This window comes from Pleurodeles waltl, chromosome 9, assembly GCF_031143425.1.
Source record: "Pleurodeles waltl isolate 20211129_DDA chromosome 9, aPleWal1.hap1.20221129, whole genome shotgun sequence".
In the NCBI taxonomy this organism is placed as follows: Eukaryota; Metazoa; Chordata; class Amphibia; order Caudata; family Salamandridae; genus Pleurodeles; species Pleurodeles waltl.
This window is the reverse complement of record NC_090448.1, coordinates 68,783,223-68,807,599: the sequence shown is the minus strand read 5'-3', so window position 1 is coordinate 68,807,599 and position 24,377 is coordinate 68,783,223. Positions and strand designations below refer to the sequence as shown.

General features: G+C 41.2%; 1 protein-coding gene across 1 annotated transcript in view; it reads left to right on the top strand.

Moving 5' to 3' along the window:
- Positions 1–24,377, top strand: part of IFT122 (intraflagellar transport 122) — a 251,801-nt gene that overhangs the window by 64,377 nt on the left and 163,047 nt on the right. The window contains exons 10-15 of the mRNA XM_069206316.1: positions 9,642–9,780; positions 9,867–10,069; positions 11,532–11,669; positions 17,327–17,491; positions 18,521–18,718; positions 21,235–21,375. Coding sequence (XP_069062417.1) covers positions 9,642–9,780; positions 9,867–10,069; positions 11,532–11,669; positions 17,327–17,491; positions 18,521–18,718; positions 21,235–21,375 — 984 coding nt within the window. The remainder of the gene's footprint in view (positions 1–9,641; positions 9,781–9,866; positions 10,070–11,531; positions 11,670–17,326; positions 17,492–18,520; positions 18,719–21,234; positions 21,376–24,377) is intronic.

Sequence of the window (24,377 nt, the reverse complement as noted above, 5' to 3'; positions counted from 1 at the left end):
ATAACCTTTTAATGGAACATCTTCCAGCAGCGGACAAAGACTTTACAGACCTGCTCAGCAAGATACATCAACAAGTCCATAAACTAAACGCGCAAATCCTTCTAGATACTTCCAGTGTTTGGGCACAGCACAAATTGACTTGTTTGCTACTGTTCAGAACACAAAGTTCCCAAACTTCATCTCCAAATACCCACAGTCCATAGGCAATGCACTATGGATGAATTGGTCAGGGATCTTTGCCTATATTTTTACTCCTCTCCCACTCCTCCTGTGTGTGGTGAGGAGGATGAGAAAAAAGACTGGCACTTATCCTGGTGGCTCTCGCCTGAGGTAAGCAGCCCTAATACTTCATTCTCCTGGAGATTTCTATTAGCACCCCGCAAGAAGGTCCCATTCAGGCTGAACCTTCTCTCATAGATACAAGGCCAAACCAGACATCCAGATCCAAAACTGCTCAACCTAAAGATATGACATCTGAGGTCTTGGAGTTTGGCTCCCTGAAGCTCCTTGGGGAATGCTTGACCATTTTGTGGAACGCATACAGGCACACTACACAGGCGTGCTGTAATGTCAAGTGGAAAAAGCTTGTCCATTCCATCTTTAAACACCTCAAACCTCTCTTATTGGCTATCTGTTACATCTGCAGAAGTTAGCCTCACTTACTTCTCAATATGCCTACACCTAACTGCTGTTGCAGCTTACATGCAAAATATAGAGTATTCATAATTATTTACGATACCACTAATCAAGGCCTTCATGGAGGGTCTCAACAGTCATATCACCCGGGGTTACATTCAGCAGGCTGTGGTTGCCCAAAGAGTCCTAAGAACTTTGAGACTTATTCACAAAGATAAACTTGCACATGAGTACATTTATATATATATATGAAGTTACTCAGAAGTCTAGACTTGCATGTCCCCACTGCCTGAAATAGATGGTGGAGTCTGTGAAAACATAAAATACGACCATAGAGGTACTACTAGCAATGACTTTACAACCGTATGTGACCTTCTGCACATGTGGCGAATCCTCCACATTCAGAGCTGGTCTGTCTGTAAAGAATAGAGAAACGTTTAAAAGTTTAATAAAAACTTTTAAAAAAATTAGATAATAAAATAAAATATTTTTAAGTTAAAATTTAATGTTGATTAATTTTATATGTTAAATGTAGAATAATTTATTTAACTGTCGCAGCATTAATACCTCAATTTTAAATAACAAATTTAATTATTTTGAATATATTAAAATTAAGGAGCTCATTATGAGTTCGGCGGATGTTTTCACTGTCCACCAAACTTCCAACGGGGAGGTTGCCGCCACACAGGCTACCTCTCCGCCGGCACCATTAAGAGTTTCCCGATAGGTCAGCAGGCGGAAACCTGAGTTTCTGCCCGCTGGCCTAGCGGGAAACAGCCTACAGCATTGTCTCTGGCTCAAATGCGTTATGAATGCAGCAATGCTGTAGCGAGCAAGGTGCACTAGCACCCTTGCAATGTTGGACAGTGAACATTGCGAGGTTGCTGGCCAGGGGAGCCTCTGCAAAGCAGACAGTGGAACATTGCGAGGGTGCTGGCCAGGGGGGCCTCTGCACTACCCATGCATAGTGCATGTGCAGTGTAGGGGTCCCTCTGGGGCCCCCTGCACCCATTCTCTGCTGGTGGAGAAAGGGGTTGTAATCGCGCTGTTGGGCGGATTAGGACCGCTGCTACCTCCAGACCGCCGGGATCTCCAATCCTGGCGGAGCTGGTGGTTCTCTGGCAACCCGACTGCCAGGATTGTGATGACGCTCTCGGACCACCGCATTGGCGGCGGTCTGACCACCATCCGCGAGTCTGGTGGTCTAGCGACTGCCAGACTCATAATGAGGCCCAAAATGTGTTTTCTGAAGAATAATAAATTCTCACGTAAACTGAAAAAAAAAGTTTTTTTAAAATGTTCAAAATTGATATAATAAATATAATACATATTATTGTTACAATAATATTTACATTTAAAAGGGTTAATACATTATTTTAACGAAAAATGTTTTATTTTTAGAGTTTTTTTAACATTAAATAACATGTATTTATGTTTTTAAATCTTTTAAATAATGTAATTTATTTTAACATTCGTTCCTATAGGGTTCTATTTTATGTTGCTACCTCCGTTATTTTATTTAGGTGGGTGTTGCAGTACCAATAGTTTGCCATGCTTGGTGCTGGACCTTCTCCAGAGCTGAGCTGGAGTATATTTACTGCTCTTTTGGGTCCTTTTTGGCTGTAACTATAGAAGAGCACTTTGTGAATAGCAATGGGCTTACTCTTCAGTGGGTAGGTGGATGTCCCTCCTTAATACCTTCATTAACCTTCCCTTAACCCTCCCTACCCGTCCCTTAACCCCTCCATCTTCCTCCCTTAACCCTTCCCATTTAATAGTAATTATTCCCCATTTTCCAGCCACTCCCCTCTGTCCCTCCCACATTTAGTACTAAAAGGTATGCTTACGTGCGCCGAGGTTTGCACACATAAAAGACAGGGGCCATAGACCTCCACACATAGGTGAGTATATTTTGTAGGACATTAGTAGTCAGGCTAAACACACTACAGAATGCTGCTTGTGAACAGGCCCCTTTCTTTCACATATCTACACTATCCACACACTAGCCAATGATTGTGAAAAGAACTACTTTCCAGTCTATACAGATTATGTGTATCTGCAGCCACATATACTACAAGTCGAAAATGTTACTTGCCCTGTAAGGATCAGTTTGAAGCGTTTTGTGGTTTAGAGCCCCCCTATCTTCCCAGAAGCCTCCGTTTATTGTTGACCTCTTCTCTTATTAACTTGTAAGCACCTCACAATATGCATGGTGCACCATACTACTCTCACACCTCCACACACACTCACCCACTGTGCTAAAACAATTTATCATGGAGCTGCTGCTCAAGCACATTGTCCGTTTAAGGGAGGCATCACAGCACATCTTGCAAATTGAAGGTCTTCTTTGAAGCAAAACAACCTTTAAACGTCCAAGACCAACATTAGATGGAAGTGGGTTGTAGACCATTTAGAACTACATCACTACACACTACAAAAAATATTCTTACAAAGTAAATAACATTTTCCACCTCCTACTACTGATATTCTTAAAACTGGTTAAATATGGAATGTTGACAGCAACTTTTTCGAGAGCCAGAAGTCCTCAAACTTCAGTAATTAAGTAGCCATTTAACGCGTATAAGGCCAAGCACCCATCTACATTAAATCCACTTTTCCTGATGAGGAACCCTGGCTTAAATATAAATCCTGTTAACTCTTCCATTCACTGTACAATTACAAGTTAAGCCTAAATAGTTATAGATGATGCCACCCTTATTATTCATCCTGCTATTAGCTTGTATATTCCCTGAATGAGGACCAGGTGTGGATGTAGATTAGAGTCAGTTCCATGTTGGAAGTTTAGGATATCAACTTGAGCTTCATGTACTTACAATGAATCTAAATAGGAATTTGTTATATTACATTGAAGAATCCTGGCTTGGCCTGTATGTAGTCAGTACCAGTGAGGTTACTCGAAGAACACCCTGAAGAGGTTCAAAGAAAACCCTTTAAAAACTACGGAGCCTCAGTCCAGGATCACGAACAAAAATCTTTTTTATTCTTATTCTATCATCACAGAGAAGAAAATTAGAGGTGTGAGACCTTTATGACATGGGCCATGTTTTCTCCTTGAAATCTTATTATATGGATAGAAACTAAAAACTGGATAGTGGTATTAGATTTTTATGATGGTGGTTTTCATAGTCTGATCAGGCAGGACCATAAAATGTATCTCAGATTTTTATTGAAAGCCAGCATCCCACAGATTATGTACTTTCTTTTTTTCTAGATTTGATAACCAGTGACTTATCTTTATGGTAGTTTTCTATAATCATGTCAGAACAAATGGTTGATCACACCACTATCTGTTGGGCTGCAGCATGCCATTTGGGATGTTCTGTGAGTAGGTCCACTGAAATTCTGCGGCTACAGTTTTGTTTAGCATAATTATGCAACAATGTGTTTGTATGTAGTAGAAGGCCCTTTGCAAAGGTTAACTTATTTTTCATTCGCTTATTTCTGTATTTGGTTGTTAAACTGATACCAATGAGGTGAAACTTCTTGCCCAGACAGTGTTACCATGTATAAAATAACAAAGTAATGATTCATACTATCAACAGTTATGCTGTATTATTGTGCATTATTTAGTCAACCTGGCTGCATAATTTGGTGCTCATATGTTGCAGTACTCCAGTGGACCTTTCTTTGGCCCTGTCTATTCTGCGTTATTGGATGCTACAGTTCATATTAGATGTTGAGAACATTTTTTTTAGGCATGAGTACTCATTTTCCAGATTGGGTATTCTCCTTGAGCAAGGTAGTGGGGAGATTAGTTAGAATGTTATGTCCCTAAAATGCAGAGCAAATCTGTGCTCGCCAGAATACAGTATCAGAACTTTGTTCAGAATTAGACACCATTCATCCTAGTCTTTTTGTTTCCAATAGGTTTAATGACTTGAGTTTGAGAGATTATTTTGTATTCTACTTATCTGATGTCAGCTGAAGTTGTCACTATACTTAATGAGCTGCTTCGTGTGATCCAGGGAGTATTAGCTACTTCACTACTTGGAAATGCCTGTGCTGAATATTACCTCAGTTTTCCTGCTAGAATAGAAGGAACCTCTAACTTTTGGGTGTTGTTACTTGCCACATTATGAGCTTGGTGGAGCTGGCACTGTGTGTACATGGGAGAATCATGACCCTCCTCCATCTCCTGTTCTTGACCGGAAGAGTGCCGTCTCATCTGTTAGCAAGATTGGGAACCAAACCACTCATTGATGCTGTTAGAGAAATCTGCACAACTGATACTAAAAATATATGAAGTTTTCATCCACGTCCCTTTGGCCTGTGTGAATGTGTATTATTCCAGTACTCTTCGTCCAATCTCTGTAGACTAGGACTTGCTTCTCTTGCGCTCATCTTTTCATGGCAGTGTACCTACCTACCTTTCTCTTGCCATTTCTTCCTTTTCTTTTTTCCAGCGCTGATTCTAGCATCAAGAGCTAATGCTGCGGTTGCCTGATTTCAAGCCATGCACTTTATTCCATACACAGTTTGCATCAGCCGATCCACACAAAAACTGGATTTCTTTATTTTTTGCTTCTGGTAATGTGCACCTTTCAGTTAGCACATAAACCCTTTGCTGCCCTATTGTATTGATGGGTATATATGTCATGAAAGAGTGCCTCCGGGATGCCCTTCGGACGTCTACATACATCAATGGTGCCAAGAGGTTAAAATTCCTAGTCCTTTTTTTTTGTCCCCCTTGCCCCGTGGTGGATAAACTCTTTTCTTTTGTAGGGGTGGTGGGAGGGAACGTGCACGCGTTCAATACTTTCTGAGCAACAGCAAATTGCCGAATGAGCCTAGCCAGTGCTCACTTCCAAGCAATCTCATTAATATATGTGTGGCACCTCTATCGGATTCACATAGATGGCCCCAAAGACGTTCCTCAGCCCTTCCCAGGTCAGTCCAAGAATTGAGCTGGAGGGCAGGGTCCCCAGCTCCTCCCTACCCATGCAGACCAGCTCGAGCCACTTTTTCTCTGTAGAGGGAGGGAGGTGAGAGCCAGAAGGAGAAGCTTTTATATGACTTCTCTTCCATTATCCCCTACTCCAAGGTCAGGTTGAGGTGCAGTAGAAAAGGTAACACATACCTCCCTGACCTTGGGGACTAAAATTGTCTGTTCTTTGATCTCTACAGTTACACATCACCATTGGTCATAGAGCACTTGGGCTTCATGAATGCGGTCGTTGTTGACAATGACCACGCAACGCAATTGCTGCAGCTGTCACTAATGAGACTTGCAGTTCCTCTGTGAGCATCTCTACATGCTGTAGGTGGTGCCTGGATATCCTTACCACAAAAGCTAAATTCAGACAGATGTTCAGTTGTCTACCTTGTGTGCCATATAAGTAATCCTGCTGTTTGAGAAGTTAAGGCTTCTTGCCCTCTGTTTTATTTTGTCCATCAAAAATAGGGCCAGACACTGTCCCATTGTAGATTTGTGTGATCTAAAATAGTCTTCCTCTGCTCTGAAAAATCTAAATGCGAACTTTGGATCCAATACTGTCAGATGTTCATCTCACTAGTTGTTTTCAGTGGACCTGTACTATAGGTGACTTTACATCCCTATGCACCACAGGTAATATTTTGATTCGTTATTGGAGATTAGTTTCACGAATACACAAGGATCCCTTTGTGTTCCGCTCAGGCCTACTGTTGCCATACTAATCTAGTCGATTGACCCTGTATCAGGCCTGACCTTATCCAGCCAAGCCCTGGTCCTACAGACCCTTTTCAGGCTGGGCTCCTCTGTGAAGTTTTCAAATCTCTCATTGGTACTATCCAAAAGGATTTCGTTTTTTGGTCACCTTGAGCACAGAAGTAGCAAAAGACTTCCTTTCACATTAGCGCATAAAGGCCATAACAAATACTGTCTCTTCCTTGAGCAGAATGACGTCCTGGCCAATTCAGATGGTCCTAGACCTTCAGGCTTAATGCATTGTGTAATTTGAGTAGCATCTGCCCAGTTACAAATGTGCTCTGCCCAGCTTCACTCGGGGGAGCTCTGAGATCAGGATTCAGACCATCTGTTCCCTTATTTTAATTCTTTCTGGAAATCAAACATTTGTTTGGGAGTGGGTGAGCCATGATTTAGGAGCTGGATAAAGGTGCCTTTGTGGCGACCCTGTTGCTCATAGTCCAGGGTTCTCCTATTCCTCAACCATCTTAAGCTAGACCTTCAACAACCCATATTACATAGTAAGGCTCTTTTATGAATGAACTAGTAAGTTTGTTCATGTCTGTGGGGAAAGTAAACATGTTGCACCATGAATGCACAAGCAGCATTGGCTGCTCTTTGCTTTAGTTAACGATTTTTAGACGTGGTTTGTGGTTCTAACAGGTAAATAGTGTGCCTTCAGCTACAGTTGTCACCATGATAGCTTTATATTTTGGTATGTATCAGTTTAAGAGTAAATGGTTGCGGGGTGGAGCGAGAGCTAAGTTTTGCTCCTAATGTACTCCATCAGCCCAGCTGGTTGTAAATTTTTCACAACTTAAAGTTCTCTGGGACTGTCTGAGCTCAGAAAGATGGCCTCATTTGTGCAGTAGGTTTGGGCTAATGGGAGGCTGTTGCATGGATAGAAAATATAAAATAGTCTAGCGGGAATGTCAGGGGCTCTGCTTCAGTAAGTAACAAAGAGAAGTGCTTTCTGCAGAGACAAGGTAATTTGCAAAGTGGACATTTAGTTTATACATATAAACAAGGGAGCACCTGGAAGGGGAAGGGCAGACCAGAAGCTGGAAACTGGAGCAGGTTGGCATCTGAATACAGGATGGGAGTTGAGTAATGCCTGCAAAAGAAAAAGCTAAAAAACAACCTATGTAAAAGGCTTTCACACCTTTTCTATAATGATTGTTACTTTTGTTCAATGAAACTATACTGAGCTACTAATATGATTAGAGTTGTAATAGTGAACACATCAAACATGATTACATTAGAAGCCATCGTTAGCAAGGTTACCAGCAGTATTTGCCTCAGTGCATCAGGTATGGTTGCCAGCAGTACTGTAAAAAATGCTTTGTGAATGTGGTATACCTTTACATCGGTAACAAGTAACCAGCATTGTTACAATGCATTGTTACAATGCCCCACCACCAAGTTAATATTAGTAATAGATCTCCAGGGCCACATGAGTTACCATTTAAATAGACTTTAAATATATTTTGAAGATTCAGTCATTTTTCCCCCAACATTGGCTTATCAGTTCTGAAAATACACACACATTTCTGTTTCGAATACACACTTATCAATTTTGGTATGCACATATTAATTCAGCGAGGCAGAACTTCTAATTTACCTGTCAGGGTAGCACACATGTGAGCTGCTCATTGGAGAGCCCTGACATATACTGTATAAGAAGCATTGAAAGTGCAGTGGGAAGGTAAAAGCAGAAGAAGAATTGGGAATTATAATTGATACTTTGCATTCTCTATAGAAAATGTTTTGTATGTTTCGTAAGTGAGATCATAGTAAGGCAAGGAGCAGTTATTCTTCCAGCCTCTCGGGAGACTCTCAGCCAGTCTTATGAAAGAAGACAAGTGGGCGATTATCTGTACACGAGACATTGCCACTCAGAACACAGTGGCACTGTCTGGTAATGCTAACTGAGATTTGAAATAAATCAAAGGCAATGGAGGACAGAGGACCCATATTCAGGAACAGAATCCAGGAAAAGCAGGACTGGATTCTAGAAACCTGGAATAGTGTGAAAGTGTGAAAGTAGCAATAAAGAAACACCTGACGGACCAACCTAACTAGCTAACTGAGAAGCAACACAGACACAGGAACCTAGAAGAGGCAAGTAAAGAGCTGTAGCAAGGACTTAAAATGAGAATGGACCTCCGTATTACAGGGCAAGGAACCTGGAATGCAAACAAGAACAGGATTAGATGTATGCAGACTCAACAGAATCATAGGAATAAAGACAAGGAATCTACATACAAACAAGAACAGGACTGAAAGTACACAGAGAGTGCAATGCACTCTGAAATGCTTGACAACGAGTTTGCAATAAAGACTGGAACAGAACAGCTAAAGCATCAAGTAATAAGGAGCATGAAGAAAATATTAGAAGTCACGAATATGCAGTTCACATAGGATCAAGGAAAAAGGCCCTCAAATAAGGCGCAGGTTTGTCCAGAATGTAAAATGGTTGCAAGAACACTGAGCACAAAAGGAAGAAATAGTTGGCAGCACAGGGAAGAAGCACAGGTGCAGGAAGAGAGCCGGGTGTGAATAAATAGTCGGGTGCTATAAATCAGCTTCAACAGAGTGAAAGCTGCACTGGGACTTGGACAGGGAATGACTACAGAATCCAGAAGGCACAAAAAGGGAGACAGAGAAACCAGGAGTAGAGCGTGAATCAGATCTGAGGCAGAGGAAAGTCAGAACAGCTTGTATGTATGGGTCAGTGAATCCGTAGGGACCAGCAATCATGATAATACAACAGATCTATGGACTGACCTACATGAACCAGAATTCACTGGTGTGTAATTCATGACGATTGAAAAATGAAGGCAGGTGTAAAATTTGTCATGGAGTGTTCTGTAATAAACTGGTCAAGTGCAGGGCCCTTGAGCGCCATCTGATATCAGGATGGCAGAATCTGGATAGTCAGGCTGGAAGATCTGCCTTCTGCCACGCTTTATTATTATTATATATTTAGATTTCAGTGAGTCTGTGATAGATGCAGAAGGGAACACAACATACCTACTTAAGGTAGTCTGAAATAGACTTTTCATGGTGGGTTCTTATACCTTTAAATCCCAAGGTTGCATCATGCTCTCTTTCTCTACCTTAGAATAGTATGTGTTTTCATTTCTTACCACTGCATTTTTCTATCCTATACTTTTTCTCCTTATTTTAGCCTGGAAGAGTGGTAGTTTTCAAGCTCTGTCTTTCTTTGAATAGTGAACATATCAAAATGTTCCTTTTGGAACTGTATCTGAGGTGTGCAGTATGCAGAAACCTGAATTCTTTCCTTTTTTGTTCACAGGTGGTTGGCTGTCAGGATGGGACGATCGCCTTTTATCAGCTGATTTTCAGCACTGTTCATGGTCTGTATAAAGATCGCTATGCCTACAGGGACAACATGACTGACGTCATTGTGCAGCATCTCATCACTGAGCAGAAAGGTAGGCTTGTATCGTTTAGACAGGCTCTCTCTCATTCACGAGAAAGATTCCAAATAAACTCTTGCAATATTTTTTTTTTTATCCAGTAAGGATCAAATGTCGCGAGTTGGTGAAGAAGATTGCCATCTACAAGAACCGTCTGGCAATTCAGATGCCTGAGAAGATTCTGATCTATGAGCTGTACTCAGACGACACCTCTGACATGCACTATCGCATTAAAGAGAAGATAATGAAGAGGTTTGAATGCAACCTTCTGGTTGTGTGTTCGCAGAATATCATCCTCTGCCAGGTACTGCTCCCTGCCTCAGGAAAATCTTATCATAGGACTTGAAACACACTTTTGTATGGTGGTAATGTGCAAGCATGTCTGCAAAATATGTGGCATGATCCCATACTTGTGCCTATGCTCACCCTCTTTATTTTCCTCTCTGCCTTTGAATAGTGCGTTTTGGAAGCTGCTTCTTTAAACGCCTTTTTTTTTCTCCCGTGCTTTGACATTTGCAGGTGGTTCTGTGTAATAAAACGTGTTGGGATTCATGTGATTCACATCTTGTGACTCTAGTTTTCAGTAATATCTGGGGCTGTCTGGTCAAACAGTCAGGCAGAGGGGAATCTGCACCAAGGTTGGAAATCTTACAACGTATTGTCACTAAAATACATGTTTGTGATACGTTTCCAGACAGCCCAGAGGTGATACCTGCAACTAAAATAAAGGTAGCCTGAACTGGCCATTTGTTTGCAGTTACTTTCTGAATGTCCAGAATGCACCTAACCCAGTTTACACCTATAGGCGCTCTGAGCCTGCAGAAATGTATGCATGCCTAATACCCCCAAGCTCAGGAGAGCCAGAGGAGCACAGCTGTTGGTTAACCTTGGCAAGGATATGTTCCTGCATAATAGAGACTAGGGGGAATTACCTTGTTTTGTAAAGAAATCACTAACAATCGGGCAAAGGTTCAGCGGTCATACAATGAAAAGTATTCCGTAAACAGTGATTCTGCCACAATTGAGCTAATATTACATAACTGATTGTGCGGACTATATTATCTAGGAAAACCCACATATATTTGGTATTGCCGGACTCAAACATCAGGGTACAGGGCAACATTTGCTTGGTTAGCATTCCAGGTTTTATCTTAGTCTATTTGAGAAATGAAACAAAATATTGAGCCAATTTGTTAAAAAAATGAAAATATCGCCTCAGTTTGCATTACATCTCAAGCCTACAGTGAGATTTGATGCAGTTTTTGCATTGACATATAGCCTGCAAATGTGCTCAAAGACATCATAGAGATACAGCTGTTTAAGAAACCGAACATTGTTTTGAATAAAGCTCAAGCAGGAAGGTGTGCAGACACTCTGACTGTAAAAGGGTTAAGAGAGATTTGAGAAAAAAAGTTGTCCCGACTGTTTAGGAGAGCCTCCACTGTCCTGTGAATTAAATATGAACTTTTCAATTGTAATCGGCCAGCCTATTGAACCCATGCAATAGTTTGACCTTAAACTTCTATTGTGAAGATGAGTGTTCTTGATGGCTGTTACATAAACCAGTATAGTTACTAAAATCCATCTGTCATGTTTACGTACTTTTTGTGGGTTATTCGTTTCTAATAAGATCTGAGGTGCAGAACTCCTCATCTCTTCCTCTGGCAAGTCAGCCCTGATTTTCACACATCAAAGTTTTTTATTACCCTCTTGACTCTGTGCCATACATTTGCTAGTACCAATGTCCAGCTTTGTTACTTTTCCAGGAGAAGAGGCTGCAGTGCCTGTCGTTTAGTGGAGTGAAGGAAAGGGAGTGGATGATGGAGTCTCTCATTCGCTATATTAAGGTCATCGGAGGGCCAACTGGAAGAGAAGGCCTTTTGGTGGGCTTGAAGAATGGGCAGGTAATGTTTGTATCTTGCGGCTTCAGTGTATTGCCAATCAGACTTGATTGATTTGAAAGTGCTTCATAATGTATTTAATTTTATAGAGCACTGCTCACTGTCATCGCTACTCACCTACAGTTTGTACAGATATAGCCACTGTAGAAGAATGGTGTATTTGCATTTGTTTTTATTTGTTGGTTAACAAGAGTGTTTGAGACAGAAGTGCAGTGCACTCTGATGATATCAGTACATTTGAAATGGTTGATTAAGTGTGAATCATGTTAAATATAATTAGACAAACTGCACAACATGTAGAAAGGTCCATATAAATAATGCGAACAGTGGATCGTGGTGAGGTCGAGGGTCAGAGATGGTGGTCATTGTTGTAGAGGTCTAATCCTTTCATGAACCCATGAATTCTGATAAGGAAGATAAATCTCATGTTAAAGATTTGAGAGGCCCAAAGCTGAGGACTTACTTGGGTTTAAAAAAAAAAAAATCTCTATTGTTTTCAATAATAAGAGCAACAGTACAATACTGTCCAAGGAAAGTCCCCCGCCACCCTCCCCAGGAGCCCCTGCTTCACAGTTGTCATACTGTTTAGGCATTACAATTTACATTCCTCAGCACTCACACAAACATCTAATGGCACATGAGGACTTACTAAGTTATAGGAACATAAATGAAGCAGAGCATGGTGTCTTAAGAATGAATGGAGGTGTTGATTGGCAGACTGAAAACCGCTGGCCCAAGTGCAGCCAGACTGTCAGCAATTAATATGTGGACAGCTTTGAAGAATATTGAGAAAATATTTCATTGTATTTAAGCTTGGTCAATTGATTGTATGCTGATGCGCAGTAGATTGGATACAATGGACATAGAACAAAACATGTGGCAAAGTCAGTACCTTTATGAAGGGTAGAGGAGGCGGAGAGTGGGAGGCCAGCTTTAACATTGTTGCAGTAGTTTAGCTTGCTCGTCACTAGGTTGTTTGAAAGTACAAGTGGCTTGAAAAGAGAAGTGGTCAGTGCTTAATTTGATGTGATGGGACACACCAACATTTAATAGCCGCAACTACAGGCTTCTGAACAGAGCTTTGGGCACCAGCACTCATTCTTTCACAAATTGAGCGCTGGAGGAGGGTCTCCATATACCAGGTATAGGGCAGCAAAGATCTGACTCTGGTGGCTATGTTGGTGATGAATGACTACTATTATGTGCTAGAATTGAAGAGAAAGCTAGGAAATCAGTGGAGGAGATGGTAAGGGTGCAGGGGCTTTGGATGCAAGTTGGAGAACAGGCAGAATGGTTGCAATGAAGGTTGTCTGAGTTGCAACTTTATTTTTAGAATATTTGAGTTTTAAGGAGCAAAGCCCCACCCACTATTCAATGGGTGTTAGACAGTCCGAAATTTGGAACCTAAAGTTGAATATAAAGAAGGAGTGAAACATGTATGTTTTCATCAAAGAGGTGGTTGGAGACAACAAAGGAGATGTCTTTGAGTAAAGTCAGAGAGAAAGAGAGAACAGTAGCTTTTCAGGGATGCAGCCAGGGCATCACCAAAGGTGTGGGCAAAGAGGAGTGCAAGGATGTGGAATGAATAATTGAAAAGTAGGAAGAGTACCATCTGAGGGTTATGCTAGCAATAACTGGTGAGGCAAGAGTTCCTAGCTTGGTGGTATGATCAACAATGTGTGATGACCGAGAGGTTGATGGGGTTAAAGATTGGCCACTTTAGAAAGGACTTGAGTATAGCAATATTGGAGAAGGCTCAAATTACCTAGATGGACTTGATTCCCCAGCTTGTGGTGAACATTGCAATTATGTTCTGCAAGTGTCCAAACTCCGGGATGGTGGTTTAAGAACCTGGTCTTTTGAACCCCTCAGCAAAAATCTGGGCCCCTGGACTCTAGAGTCACCATCAGGCTTGTGCTAAGGTTTGAGACACAGGTCTCTGGTTGTTCTTCAAGGTCTCTCTTAGTCCTTGGTGGCCGCTATTATGGTTTAAATGTACTGGTCTGTGTTAGTTTCTCAGCCCTACCCTTAAACTCAATTTACCTTTGGAGGTTTTAGCCTCTTAGAAGCTTTCTGGTGATGTCCCAGCATTTTACACCTGTCATTTGTGTTTAACTAAGCTCTGAAATCCCATCCATGATATTTTCAAGCTCTGCTCTGTGCTCCAAGTTCTGCGTGTTTCCAGGTCCAATCCAAGTGTGTGATCTCTGGCATGTGGAGGATCAAAAATTATTCTAAAGCAACTCTTTAGCCTCTGGTCTGTAAAGATTTCAGAATTCTGCCAGCTCTAATCCTGCTTTAAACTTAGATACCTCCCTCCAACCCTCACCCAAAGAGTAGTCCTTTTGTACATTTTCAAACTCTACACAGGCCAGGAAATCCCATGAGCTCAGGACACCTAACCTGTGGAGGTTTGTGACCACTGTACTTAATCTCTGGGACTACTTTCTTGTGTTTTTGAGTACTGTGCCGAGGTTCTGGAACCAGCAGCCTCTGCAAAAAGTGTTCTCAGCCCTGGGATTCCTCTTTGCCTGTTTTGGCTTCTAAACACAACATACAATCTCTGGAACTAGCGACCTGTGGAATTTTCTTAAAACTGTACGTTAACCTTGAGTTTCCAGGCCTGAAGAGGTTTCCGTAAGCTTTCCCTAAACTGATGTGACAGGTTTACAAACGCTGTCCCTATTCCGCAGAATGCCAAGGCATTGTGGAGGGTACAGAACATTGCTCTTCATAGGCGGTGGGCAAGTAAAGAAAAATAAATCTATGCCAGAGGCATGAAGCATTACATAATTTCAATCACTAAAGAAGCAATACAATGTTTCAGTATAAGGCTTTAACATTAGAGTGGCAATTTGAAGCACCTAGTTTATCAATTGTAATATTTCTTGTGAAATTCATGGTGAGTGAACTATATGCACAACTTTACTTGAAAATACCTGTTTTCAACTAAAGTATGAGGCAAGTGTGTAGCGCCCTCTCCCTCCTTCAGAAGTGTAGTTTCTTCATTGAAAGATTGCCCACAGCTCATATGTGTGCATCAGTGCATGCTCCTTGTTCCCTCAGATCATGCCTCTAAAGAACTCATTTTAATATTCTTTGGTTCAGATTGATTAATCTGTATTCTAGGAGTATTATTTTTAATGCGTAGTGTATGAAGGAGTGGAAGAGATGTTTACCTTTAATGCTGAAATAGCTGATTGGTAGCAAAATTTGAATGGGAATAAAATTGGAGGTGAGTTACCTGAACAAATTTTGTAATATCGAATCAAACATAAATGCCAGAGTGGATATTACTAGGCCATGTTTAATGAGGGCCTACATATTTGATACAGTAAGGTGATACTGTTACCGATTACTCAATTTGCCCTCTCAGGTCAGAAAAATGAATACATCTTGTTTGGAGGAAAGACTAATAAGATGCATAGAAAGCAGTACTTTGCTTCTTCGAAAGCAGCTTGGATTTTTACAAAAGACAATTGTTTTGAAAGAATGTATATAGATTGTACAATGGACTTCCAGTGATTTTTTGTACTCTGGTTCACACTAGACCTGTGGTAATGTTTGACAGCCTTCATATATGATGTAAGGTGCAAAATTTAGTAGAGCATCAACTGAGTGATATTCTGCAAAGGGTGCAGACTAATAGAGATTGATCTGACAGAAAATATGGTGGCCATCAGGGTGTCTCAGATGAATATTTTGGCTTAGTGGTCTTCAGTACATTGATAGATGACCTTTCCGAGACGTTGGACGAAATACTGCATCTGTTGTTGGAAGATATGATGATTTATAATAGTACATTGGATTGATTGGGGAAAACATGAGGAACCCATTATGGCTTGGTTCTGTGTTCTGGGCTAGTGGGAATGTGACTTTGTTGCTGGGATGAAACCAGCAATATACAGGCTGAAAGAGCTAGAATCCTGGGTGGTCAGTTGGTGAAGGCTTCTCAGCAACATGGTCATATTGATAGTGAGTCCTGGTACCAATAATCTCTGGATTTGGTTCTAATGGAATTTCTTGATCTGTTCTGTCAACATTTGGACACAGCAGAGCCCCTTAAAAAAAGCTGAATGTTTGGTGCACAAGACTGCAATTAAAGTCTAATAGGTGCATTTAGGCAATAATTGCTCTGGGAGTGTATTCAGAACAAGTGAACCCTGTGTGAAGCCGTTATTGAAAAATACAAAAAAAATGGGGAAGATGGGATATGGATACATGAACGGATGCAGACCTATGAAAGATTTAACTCTAAATGGTAACAAAATGAAAGCCAGAAGACATAAAGAACAGTGGGAAAGTCATAAGGAGGAAACCTGTCCACACAACTGGACTGAGCAACATTTGTGGGCAGGATATGGGTGGAATAAAGTTTGGGACTGGCTGTTATCAATGTTAACTGTTTGTTTGGTAAACTAAAACTGCAAATAAAATAAATATTATTTTAAAAAAAGCAAAACATTCATTACCAAACTGTATGTTTTTATCCTTCTGTCTCTCCAGTCACTAGGGTGTTTACTTATTACTCTTAGCACCTCAGATTATACAATAATGTGTTGCAATTTCATTTGTCCTAGATAGGTTAGAGAAATCCCAACCCCATTATAACACTTCTTCTTTTGCTTCTATTATAGCAATAAAAAACTGTTTTTTTTTTTCAGCTCCTTCATTCGGTGTTTAAAATAGTGTCTGGTTTAAAAAAAAAAATTACAGATTATATTACACTCTCATGTTTTGTATTCACTTTCTTATCTATGGACTTTATTACATCATGCTTTTTTAATCTCTCGACGAGGATTTTGCCCATTTGCAACTTACATTAATCCTTTCTTACATCAGATCAGGCAAGGTTTACCAAGAACTATTTGTTAACCTTGGGCCATTACACAAATGCAAGTCTGCCATTGTTTTTTTGCCACTACGCATCTGTCGTCCTTTTGCAGTCCTCACTTTAATACCCGATTTTCAGTCTTTCCAGCAATTGAACAATCCTTTTTTTCTTGCCATCTAACCGAATATTTTCCAAAATTGGCATTTAGCTTGAATATATTAACTTCGTAAGGCTTAGTAATTCTAGTCTGCTCACTAAGTAACTACTGCCAATTAGATGGTCGTTGTAAAGTTGAAAAACTGCTTTTTGTACATATCTGAACTGATCTTGACTAGTAGAGTAGTTTTCTGATGGACTGATGAAGAGATGAATGTGGGATGGGGAAGGGCTGGTTTTACAGATACTTGTGGCTAGTTGTCTTTTGCAACAAAAGGGATGTGGTACCCCTGCGTCTATCTCACCTCCATAGGCTTAGAAACACGCTTTGTGTTTGGTGCTGTGCTCAGATACTAGATGTCACCAGAAGGTGGCAGAGCTACCTGAGTGTCTTCTTAGTGTGGAGATGAACGCCATTGCAAATCTCCCACCCTGTTGCATCATTAACACCAAGCCATCTTCCAAAGTAAGAAATAAAGCAGCACTTGCTGCATCCTCAGTGTCTACTCATGTTCCAGTGGTTAGACATCCTTCATGATGTTGATATCCTTGTTCATTTCTGAACTCCAGTCACTGGTTCGCTCCTGCTTTAACAGCCTTCTTCTGAATATTACTCTGTTATTTCCAGTAGTCACAAAAATACATTTGACTTTTCCTCAATTGTTTTCAGATACTGAAGATATTTGTGGATAATCTCTTCGCAATCACCCTGTTGAAGCAGGCTACGTCTGTGCGGTGCCTGGACATGAGTTCATCCCGCAACAAACTGGCTGTGGTGGATGAACACAGTACTTGCTTGGTGTATGACATACGCACTAAGGACCTTCTTTTCCAGGTAGGACATATAACCTTCATTCAACCCTCAGTTCCTTAGTATGAAAGTGATAAACATACATGGGAGTAGCGCTAACCATGTAAACCAACTGCACATTGGGGTGTGCTTGATTTGACTGTGTGAGTGTGCTAGGTGTGACCTTGGTCAGGTACTATGTGAGAGTGCTGTTTATGCCATTGGGTATACTGAGTGGGAGAGCTAGTGGGGACAGTATACACTTGTGTGTGAGATTGTAATGTCACTCACTGCGCATTTAAAAAACAAAAAAACTGTTAATGTTTTATTCACAACAGCAACTAATCATACCACCAGCCCACATATTACATTCACAGTATCAAATAAACAGTTCATGGCACTCCGCTTCAAAGTATCTCTATTTTAGCACCTGCATCAGGGCTAAGTGACGGAACTTGATCATGGTGAAGCTGGATTGGGTGTGACTGTGATGATGCTGGATGTGATGCTGTAAGAGATTGCTAAGCTTAGAGCAAGTCCAGCTTGTAAGAGACCAAGAATCTATGTAACCGCACAGGTATGTCAACACTCTATCCTGAGGATACATTGTATAATTGTAAGTAAAGTGATTTTGTATTTAATTTATGTGATGTTTCCATACATTGGGCTAATTGCTTGTGAAAAACCCACTGACCACTGTTAACCCACTGCGTGTTTTGCTGCAATTACCTAATGGCTTTTTTACCAATGTATAACAGCAGAATAATATTGCTGACATTACTAGCATCACCAGTCATGTTAAGTGTTTGCTTTACTAAGTACTAGAAGTCTCAAACTCTATAGTTAAATAAAAAATTACGTAACCTTAGAGAGAGAGATTTTTGCTGTTGCAGAGAATTTCAGTTCAGTCTTTCCTGTATTCTCTAGTTCTAAGGAATTATCAAACTGCCCTGTAACTCCACAAATTCAAACAATTCTCAGCATTATGGAAAGGATGGGGTAGTGGGTAAACTCTTTTCTTGTGTTTTCCTTTCTTCATTTTCTCCCACATTTAAACAATGCTCTGCCTCCTAGGAGCCCAATGCCAACAGCGTTGCTTGGAACACTCAGTGCGAGGACATGCTGTGCTTCTCTGGCGGTGGTTACCTCAACATCAAGGCCAGCAATTTTCCTGTGCATCAGCAGAAGCTTCAAGGCTTTGTGGTGGGGTACAATGGCTCCAAGATCTTTTGTCTGCATGTTTACTCCATGTCCGCTGTTGAGGTCCCACAGGTAAACCTCTTTGGCAGATTTTTCCCCTAAGTACTTTCTGTTTTCTAATTCTTTATCATCTTCTTAATACACAGTTGTGATAGTTGACATGAACAATCACAGACAGGTAACTTAAGTGTAACTATTTTGCTTCCCTCTTGTCTTCTGTGTGAAAATGCATTATACTCTTCAATCCTGTCCATTATTGAAGACTGTTCAAGATTTAGAGGGCAGATGGTATACTAGGTCTTGAACATTAGTTGCAAGAAATCTTATTTCTTTTGAGATAATCCCTGTCTGTGAACCTGTGACTGCCCTTTTTCCGTTCAGTGCCCATGTTACGGGTCTGCTTTCTATACAGAAGTTTTGGGGCGTTAATGCACAGAACTTCGCTTCAGCTTTAGTCTCTCCACTAAGCTTGCAACCCTAGAATGAGAGGGTCCCTACTTTACTGTGCACTTTGTTCTTCAAATGAATCTGATTTCTTGTAAAGACACTCTGAGGAAGCTATTAGGATGTTCTGAATTCTTCACAGGAGTGAAATGAATGCCACACCTTTATCAGAAAGCTGCTAGTTGTGGGCCATTAGGGTGGTTGAGTGATGATTAAATGCTCCACTCTGGGATATGTATAATCTGCAAACCTCACTCGGAACAGCCACAGTTATATGCAGCTGAGACACATTTATCTGATTTTGTACTTGACCTGTACCTGTGAAATATGCCGTATTCCTTCAATGGCAATGCAAACACAGCACTGGCTCACCTACTGGAATGGCTGTCCATTCCCGCATTGCTTCCTGTCTGAGTTCCAGCAACCAGTCTTTCTGCTTCCTTCCCCAGTACTCTGCCTACTTTCACACTGATTCTTTGCAGGAATGCCCCAGGATATGCACAACCTTTTTGTGCTACAGAAAAGGTTGTGCATATCTTGCAAAAGTAGGACCAAAGTATCTTGGGGCGATTGGCTCACTATATAACTTACCCCAGTCACCGGGATGGGAGGGCTCTTGTTCCTCTGTTGCAAATTTACAAAACAAAATGTACTCCCTTTGCATCATATGGAGCCAAGATAAGGGATATTTCTACTTGTGAAGCCATTCAGATTGAAGAAAACAGGTTTTGTAGGAAGGTCATGTCCGTCCCCATATTGTCTTCCCACTTACTCTGTCACAAAGCATTGGACTTACGCTGTATAAAAGATTATACCAGAGTGTGGCCCTATTATGATGGCTAGCAGTATAAAGAAATGAAGAGGCCAGTCTGACTAGGGATATTATCAAGGACTGCCTCGAGGGAGAAAGGGGACGCTTATTTCCATGGCTGGCGGGCGTGGAGTCAATTTTTTGAAAGATTGGTCCACAGCCTGTTTTTAAGGATCCCTGAGCCTAATGTTAATGTAAATAAAATACAGGTGCAGCAAGCCCTGTACCATCTTGATCGCACCTCAGGAGTGAATGAAGAAGAAGGAAAGCTGACAGTGGCAGCTTATTTGAACATGGTTGCAGAAAGGCCACCCACTAGTTATTTCACTAGAGCGAGGGGGCGCTGGGAACGCAGACTGTGGCTCCGCATTAGGGCTGGTATAGCAAAATCATTGTTATGTTTCTCATTGGGCTTTCAGATGAACCTTGATGTGAGTCCTTACCCTTGTGATGGGAGTTCTGGGCAGTCCATGCGGCATTTTGCACTTTTTTGTAAATTCTACTCGATACTAGAAGCACTTTTTACTCCTGCTTATTAAAAGTCATAATATCATGGATTTTAGGACTGCATTCAGCTTTATGTTACAGATGCCAGACCGTGAGACAAGTTTACACATAGACTTTGTTTTGAGATTAGCTGATAGGGCCCTTCGCACAATACTTTTTGAATAAAAAGGTATTGATGAATGAAGTTTGGAGTGATAATGTGGAAATTGGTTGCCTTTTTATTTTCTGTTTTATGAAATGTATTTTATTATGTATTTTATTGTTTTTACGTGTGTGCACTGTCTATCTTTTATGGATAGCTTGAGCATCCGAATAAAGTTATTATGACTGAGTGACTGGCTGATTGCAGAAATTGTTTAGTTATGGTTACTTGATCAAGAATTGGAGATCTTCAAGATCTTTATTTAGCGGATAAGGTGGTTTTGAGACCAGATCCATCAATTTATTTCTGTGATTTTGGCAGTATATTCCTTATGTGAATCAAATAATTATTTGTGTCTTTCATCCTAGAAGTTATGCACAGGCCATGCAGCATAAATATAGGGAAGGCAAACATGTGGGAACTGGGCTGTTGATAGTTGAGGGCTCATAGCTAGGCTGCTTTCTCAGAAGCAAATACTTGCAGAGGAGGGCCACCTTAAAGCGGCAGTGTCTTTAGGAGAAGCTTCCTCCCATGCTGCTTACAGTGCACATTTTTCTAGAATGTTATAAACTAAGGGGGACACTACCTAAGGCTACAAGTATCATAATAAATATGTTTTTCTTGTTTCCTCCTTTCTGTTCTGTACATTTGTTTTTAATATTCAAACCCGCTGGACCTCTTCAGTCTGCCCCAATGTACCAGTACTTGGAGCGGAAAATGTTCAGAGAAGCCTATCAGATCGCTTGTCTTGGGGTCACAGACACAGACTGGAAAGAACTGGCAATGGAGGCATTGGAAGGTCTGGATTTTGAGACTGCCAAAAAGGTAAAACACTTATAAATGGATGGTTTTAATTTTTGTCTTCTGGCGGCTGATTCTGGCTCTAACTCAGGCCTGTTGATGTTGCATTTACAGTCATGTTAAAAATCATTTCATTGTCTCATTTAGCTCTTTTTAATTTCTGTCAACTTTTGCATGTGAAGAAATTAGAATTGTGGATCTGTGTATGCATACATTGCCTTCAGAGACCAAATGCTCGATGAATTAATCAGGGAAGCTACAAACAGTCCAGTGCTTCTTAGTGGCTGGTGAAACCTCAGACACTGAGCATGATACGTTATTAATATGTCATGCACTAGCCTGTTTGTAATTCTACCATTTTTCCTACTGATTGGTTTGTTTGTGTTTCCTTTTGAACCCACTGATCAGTAATGATTGTTTTTTGGTAGCATACTTACTAGTAATGTGATATTGTATTGAATAGACAGCAGCAGTGATGGTAAAGCACAGGAATGCAATGGAAAGTTCTAGGAGAAATCCAAACTGATTTGAAATGTTTTTTTTTTAATCTTTAAATTACGCTCAGCCTTCAAGATGGGACACTACAAACCTAGCCCTAAGTGATTTATGGATGCCAAACATACCAGACATCCCTGTAATGTGGTGTGGCAATTGCTATGAATAACAATAGATGTACCACGATTGGTTGCACGAGCTGCCCAAACTTCGATGAACCGTCAAGCTGCTAATACAATTCAGGGGAATGAGTTAAAACTTCAGGTTGCTTCAAAGGCCGTGGTTCCTATTTGGAAGCTATTGGAGCGGTCGAGGGGTTTAACAACCATACCAGGCTCCCTAGAAATAAGCAATATGGAGGTTTCATAGCTTGTAAAGATCTTGTTAGGATTGACTTTTTTGGTGGTGATGGCATCCACTTAACCTCACTGTTTCTCACAGGCAGCTGGGGGAAACACTGCTTTAGGGTTAAAATCCTGCAACCCTATTGAAATTTGATATATTTAGATGGTTGACTACCTTTAGCCAGCAGGATACCCCAAGGACCCAGGAAGAAATGGGGAAAGGCGTGTGGTCCTCAGAAGGCTCACTCAAGAGTTGAAGGCCCACAAAGTCATGTTAGCCAGTGAACCACTGAAGGCTTACCAAGCGGCACAGTCCTTATATGGTCCCAGCGGTGTGTCAGACATCTATCTGTTGTCACAAATGTCATTGGATTCAGCCAGAGCTGTCTGGCTATAGGCTGAATTTCTTGACTCGTCCTCTATTTAGATCACATTTGGTCTGGCCCTGTACCTGTCTTCAAGGTCAGGCTAGCAGATATTAATTAATTCTGATGGATACTTCTAACCACAGACTCCTCGCCATTAGAATAACCCCAGGTGTCAGGCCTGGTTACGCAAGATTTAAACAACATTGCTCCTGTATGTAAGTAGATGGTGTTGTGCTGCTCCTCACTGACTATGTTCTGCCTCAGAAGTGACTACCAAAGCTGCCTGCATGCTGACAACAGTTCCTTTTTTGCAGTCCTTGGTGCGTGGAACCGGATCTCACTTCCTACTTTTTCTCATCAGTTGAAGAGTGGTTTCCTCAAAATCTTTTTTTCCAAGATGCAAGGGAATTATGTCCCCTCCTAAAACTACAGGGTTTGGGCTTTGCAAGGACTGTCACAAACAGATGTCTATGACAGATTCCCCATGAGGTCTGACTCTGGTGTTTGGGTTTGGTGCCCTTTATAAACCCAAAAGTTATCTGGGAAAGGAAAGTAGTACATCGCCAAGGTCCATGTCTTAAAGTAAGCTGAAATCGAAGCTAAGGCACAAGAAGACACATCAGGATTTGCACAAGTTTTCTTGCGGTCTTGCTCTTGGACACCCACTGAAGAGCTGATTTCACAACTGATCTCAATGTATCCAGAGTTTCCAGGTTCATCAACGACGTTGCAACAGATTGAGGCCTTTAGAAAGGCTGTGTTGTGAATTTTCAGCACCCTGTGGTTCCCTCTGCTGCATCTTTGGGCCCCAAAGACTCATTGAGGCCTCCATTTAGGATACCACTAAAGGGTTCCCCCATGTGATGCCATTTGGTACCTTCTTGGTGCCTCCAGACCCCGCCTCAGGTTCCACTTTGATGAAAGAACTGACATTTATTCTGACATCAAAATTCAGTTTGGTCCCTGCGACATCGATGCAGATCCCACTGGCACCAAACGAGAGAGGCTCCTTGTCAAGACTTGAGCATCTCTTTATTCTTCCCCATCGATTGGAAGGTGGATAATCACATTTTATGGGACTCTGGGGCAACGAAAGACAAGGCAGTGCAGAATAGGACTCTTGTCAAGCTGGATAGACCTCTGTATTAAGACTCACTGACCAAAAATCAGCTTCTAAATAGTCTGAGCCCATTCCACCAGGAATAAGGCTGCCACCATTGCAGTAGAGTGCAGAGTGCCAGAACTGGGCATCTATCAGGCTGCAATGTGGATGTCACACATTCATGAGCCATTACTGCCTTGACAGCCAGGTCTACTGGGAAGGACATTTTGTCTGTTTGGTTCTTCAGAATTTGTTGGTCTGAGTCCTCTCCACAGACCATCCACCTTGGAATGTACTGCTTTAGTATATATTATAAAAGTGAGAAGTATCCATCAGATGATTAATACGTTACTAGCCATCTGTAACACTCTTTATGGTGGATATGCTATCTAACTGCAGATTCCTCACTGCCCACCCATCACTTCATTCTGTGGAGTGGTCTCTCTTAACTATCTGAAAAGGTCCTAATTTAGAGATTTGCACACTGGTATCAACTATTATTTTTCGCACTGCATCCTAGGGTGTAGAAAGATTCAAACAAGAAACTGGAGTTGACGTAGAGAGATGGTGCTTATATGCTGTTTGACTCCATCACTTTAGGGTGAAATTGAGCTAACATGAAGCTACACAGCCACAGGAGCAATGCTGAATAAATTTCCAGATCCAGTCTAGTGTTGGGGATATTCTAAGGGAGAGGAATCGTTGGTTAGCTAGAGT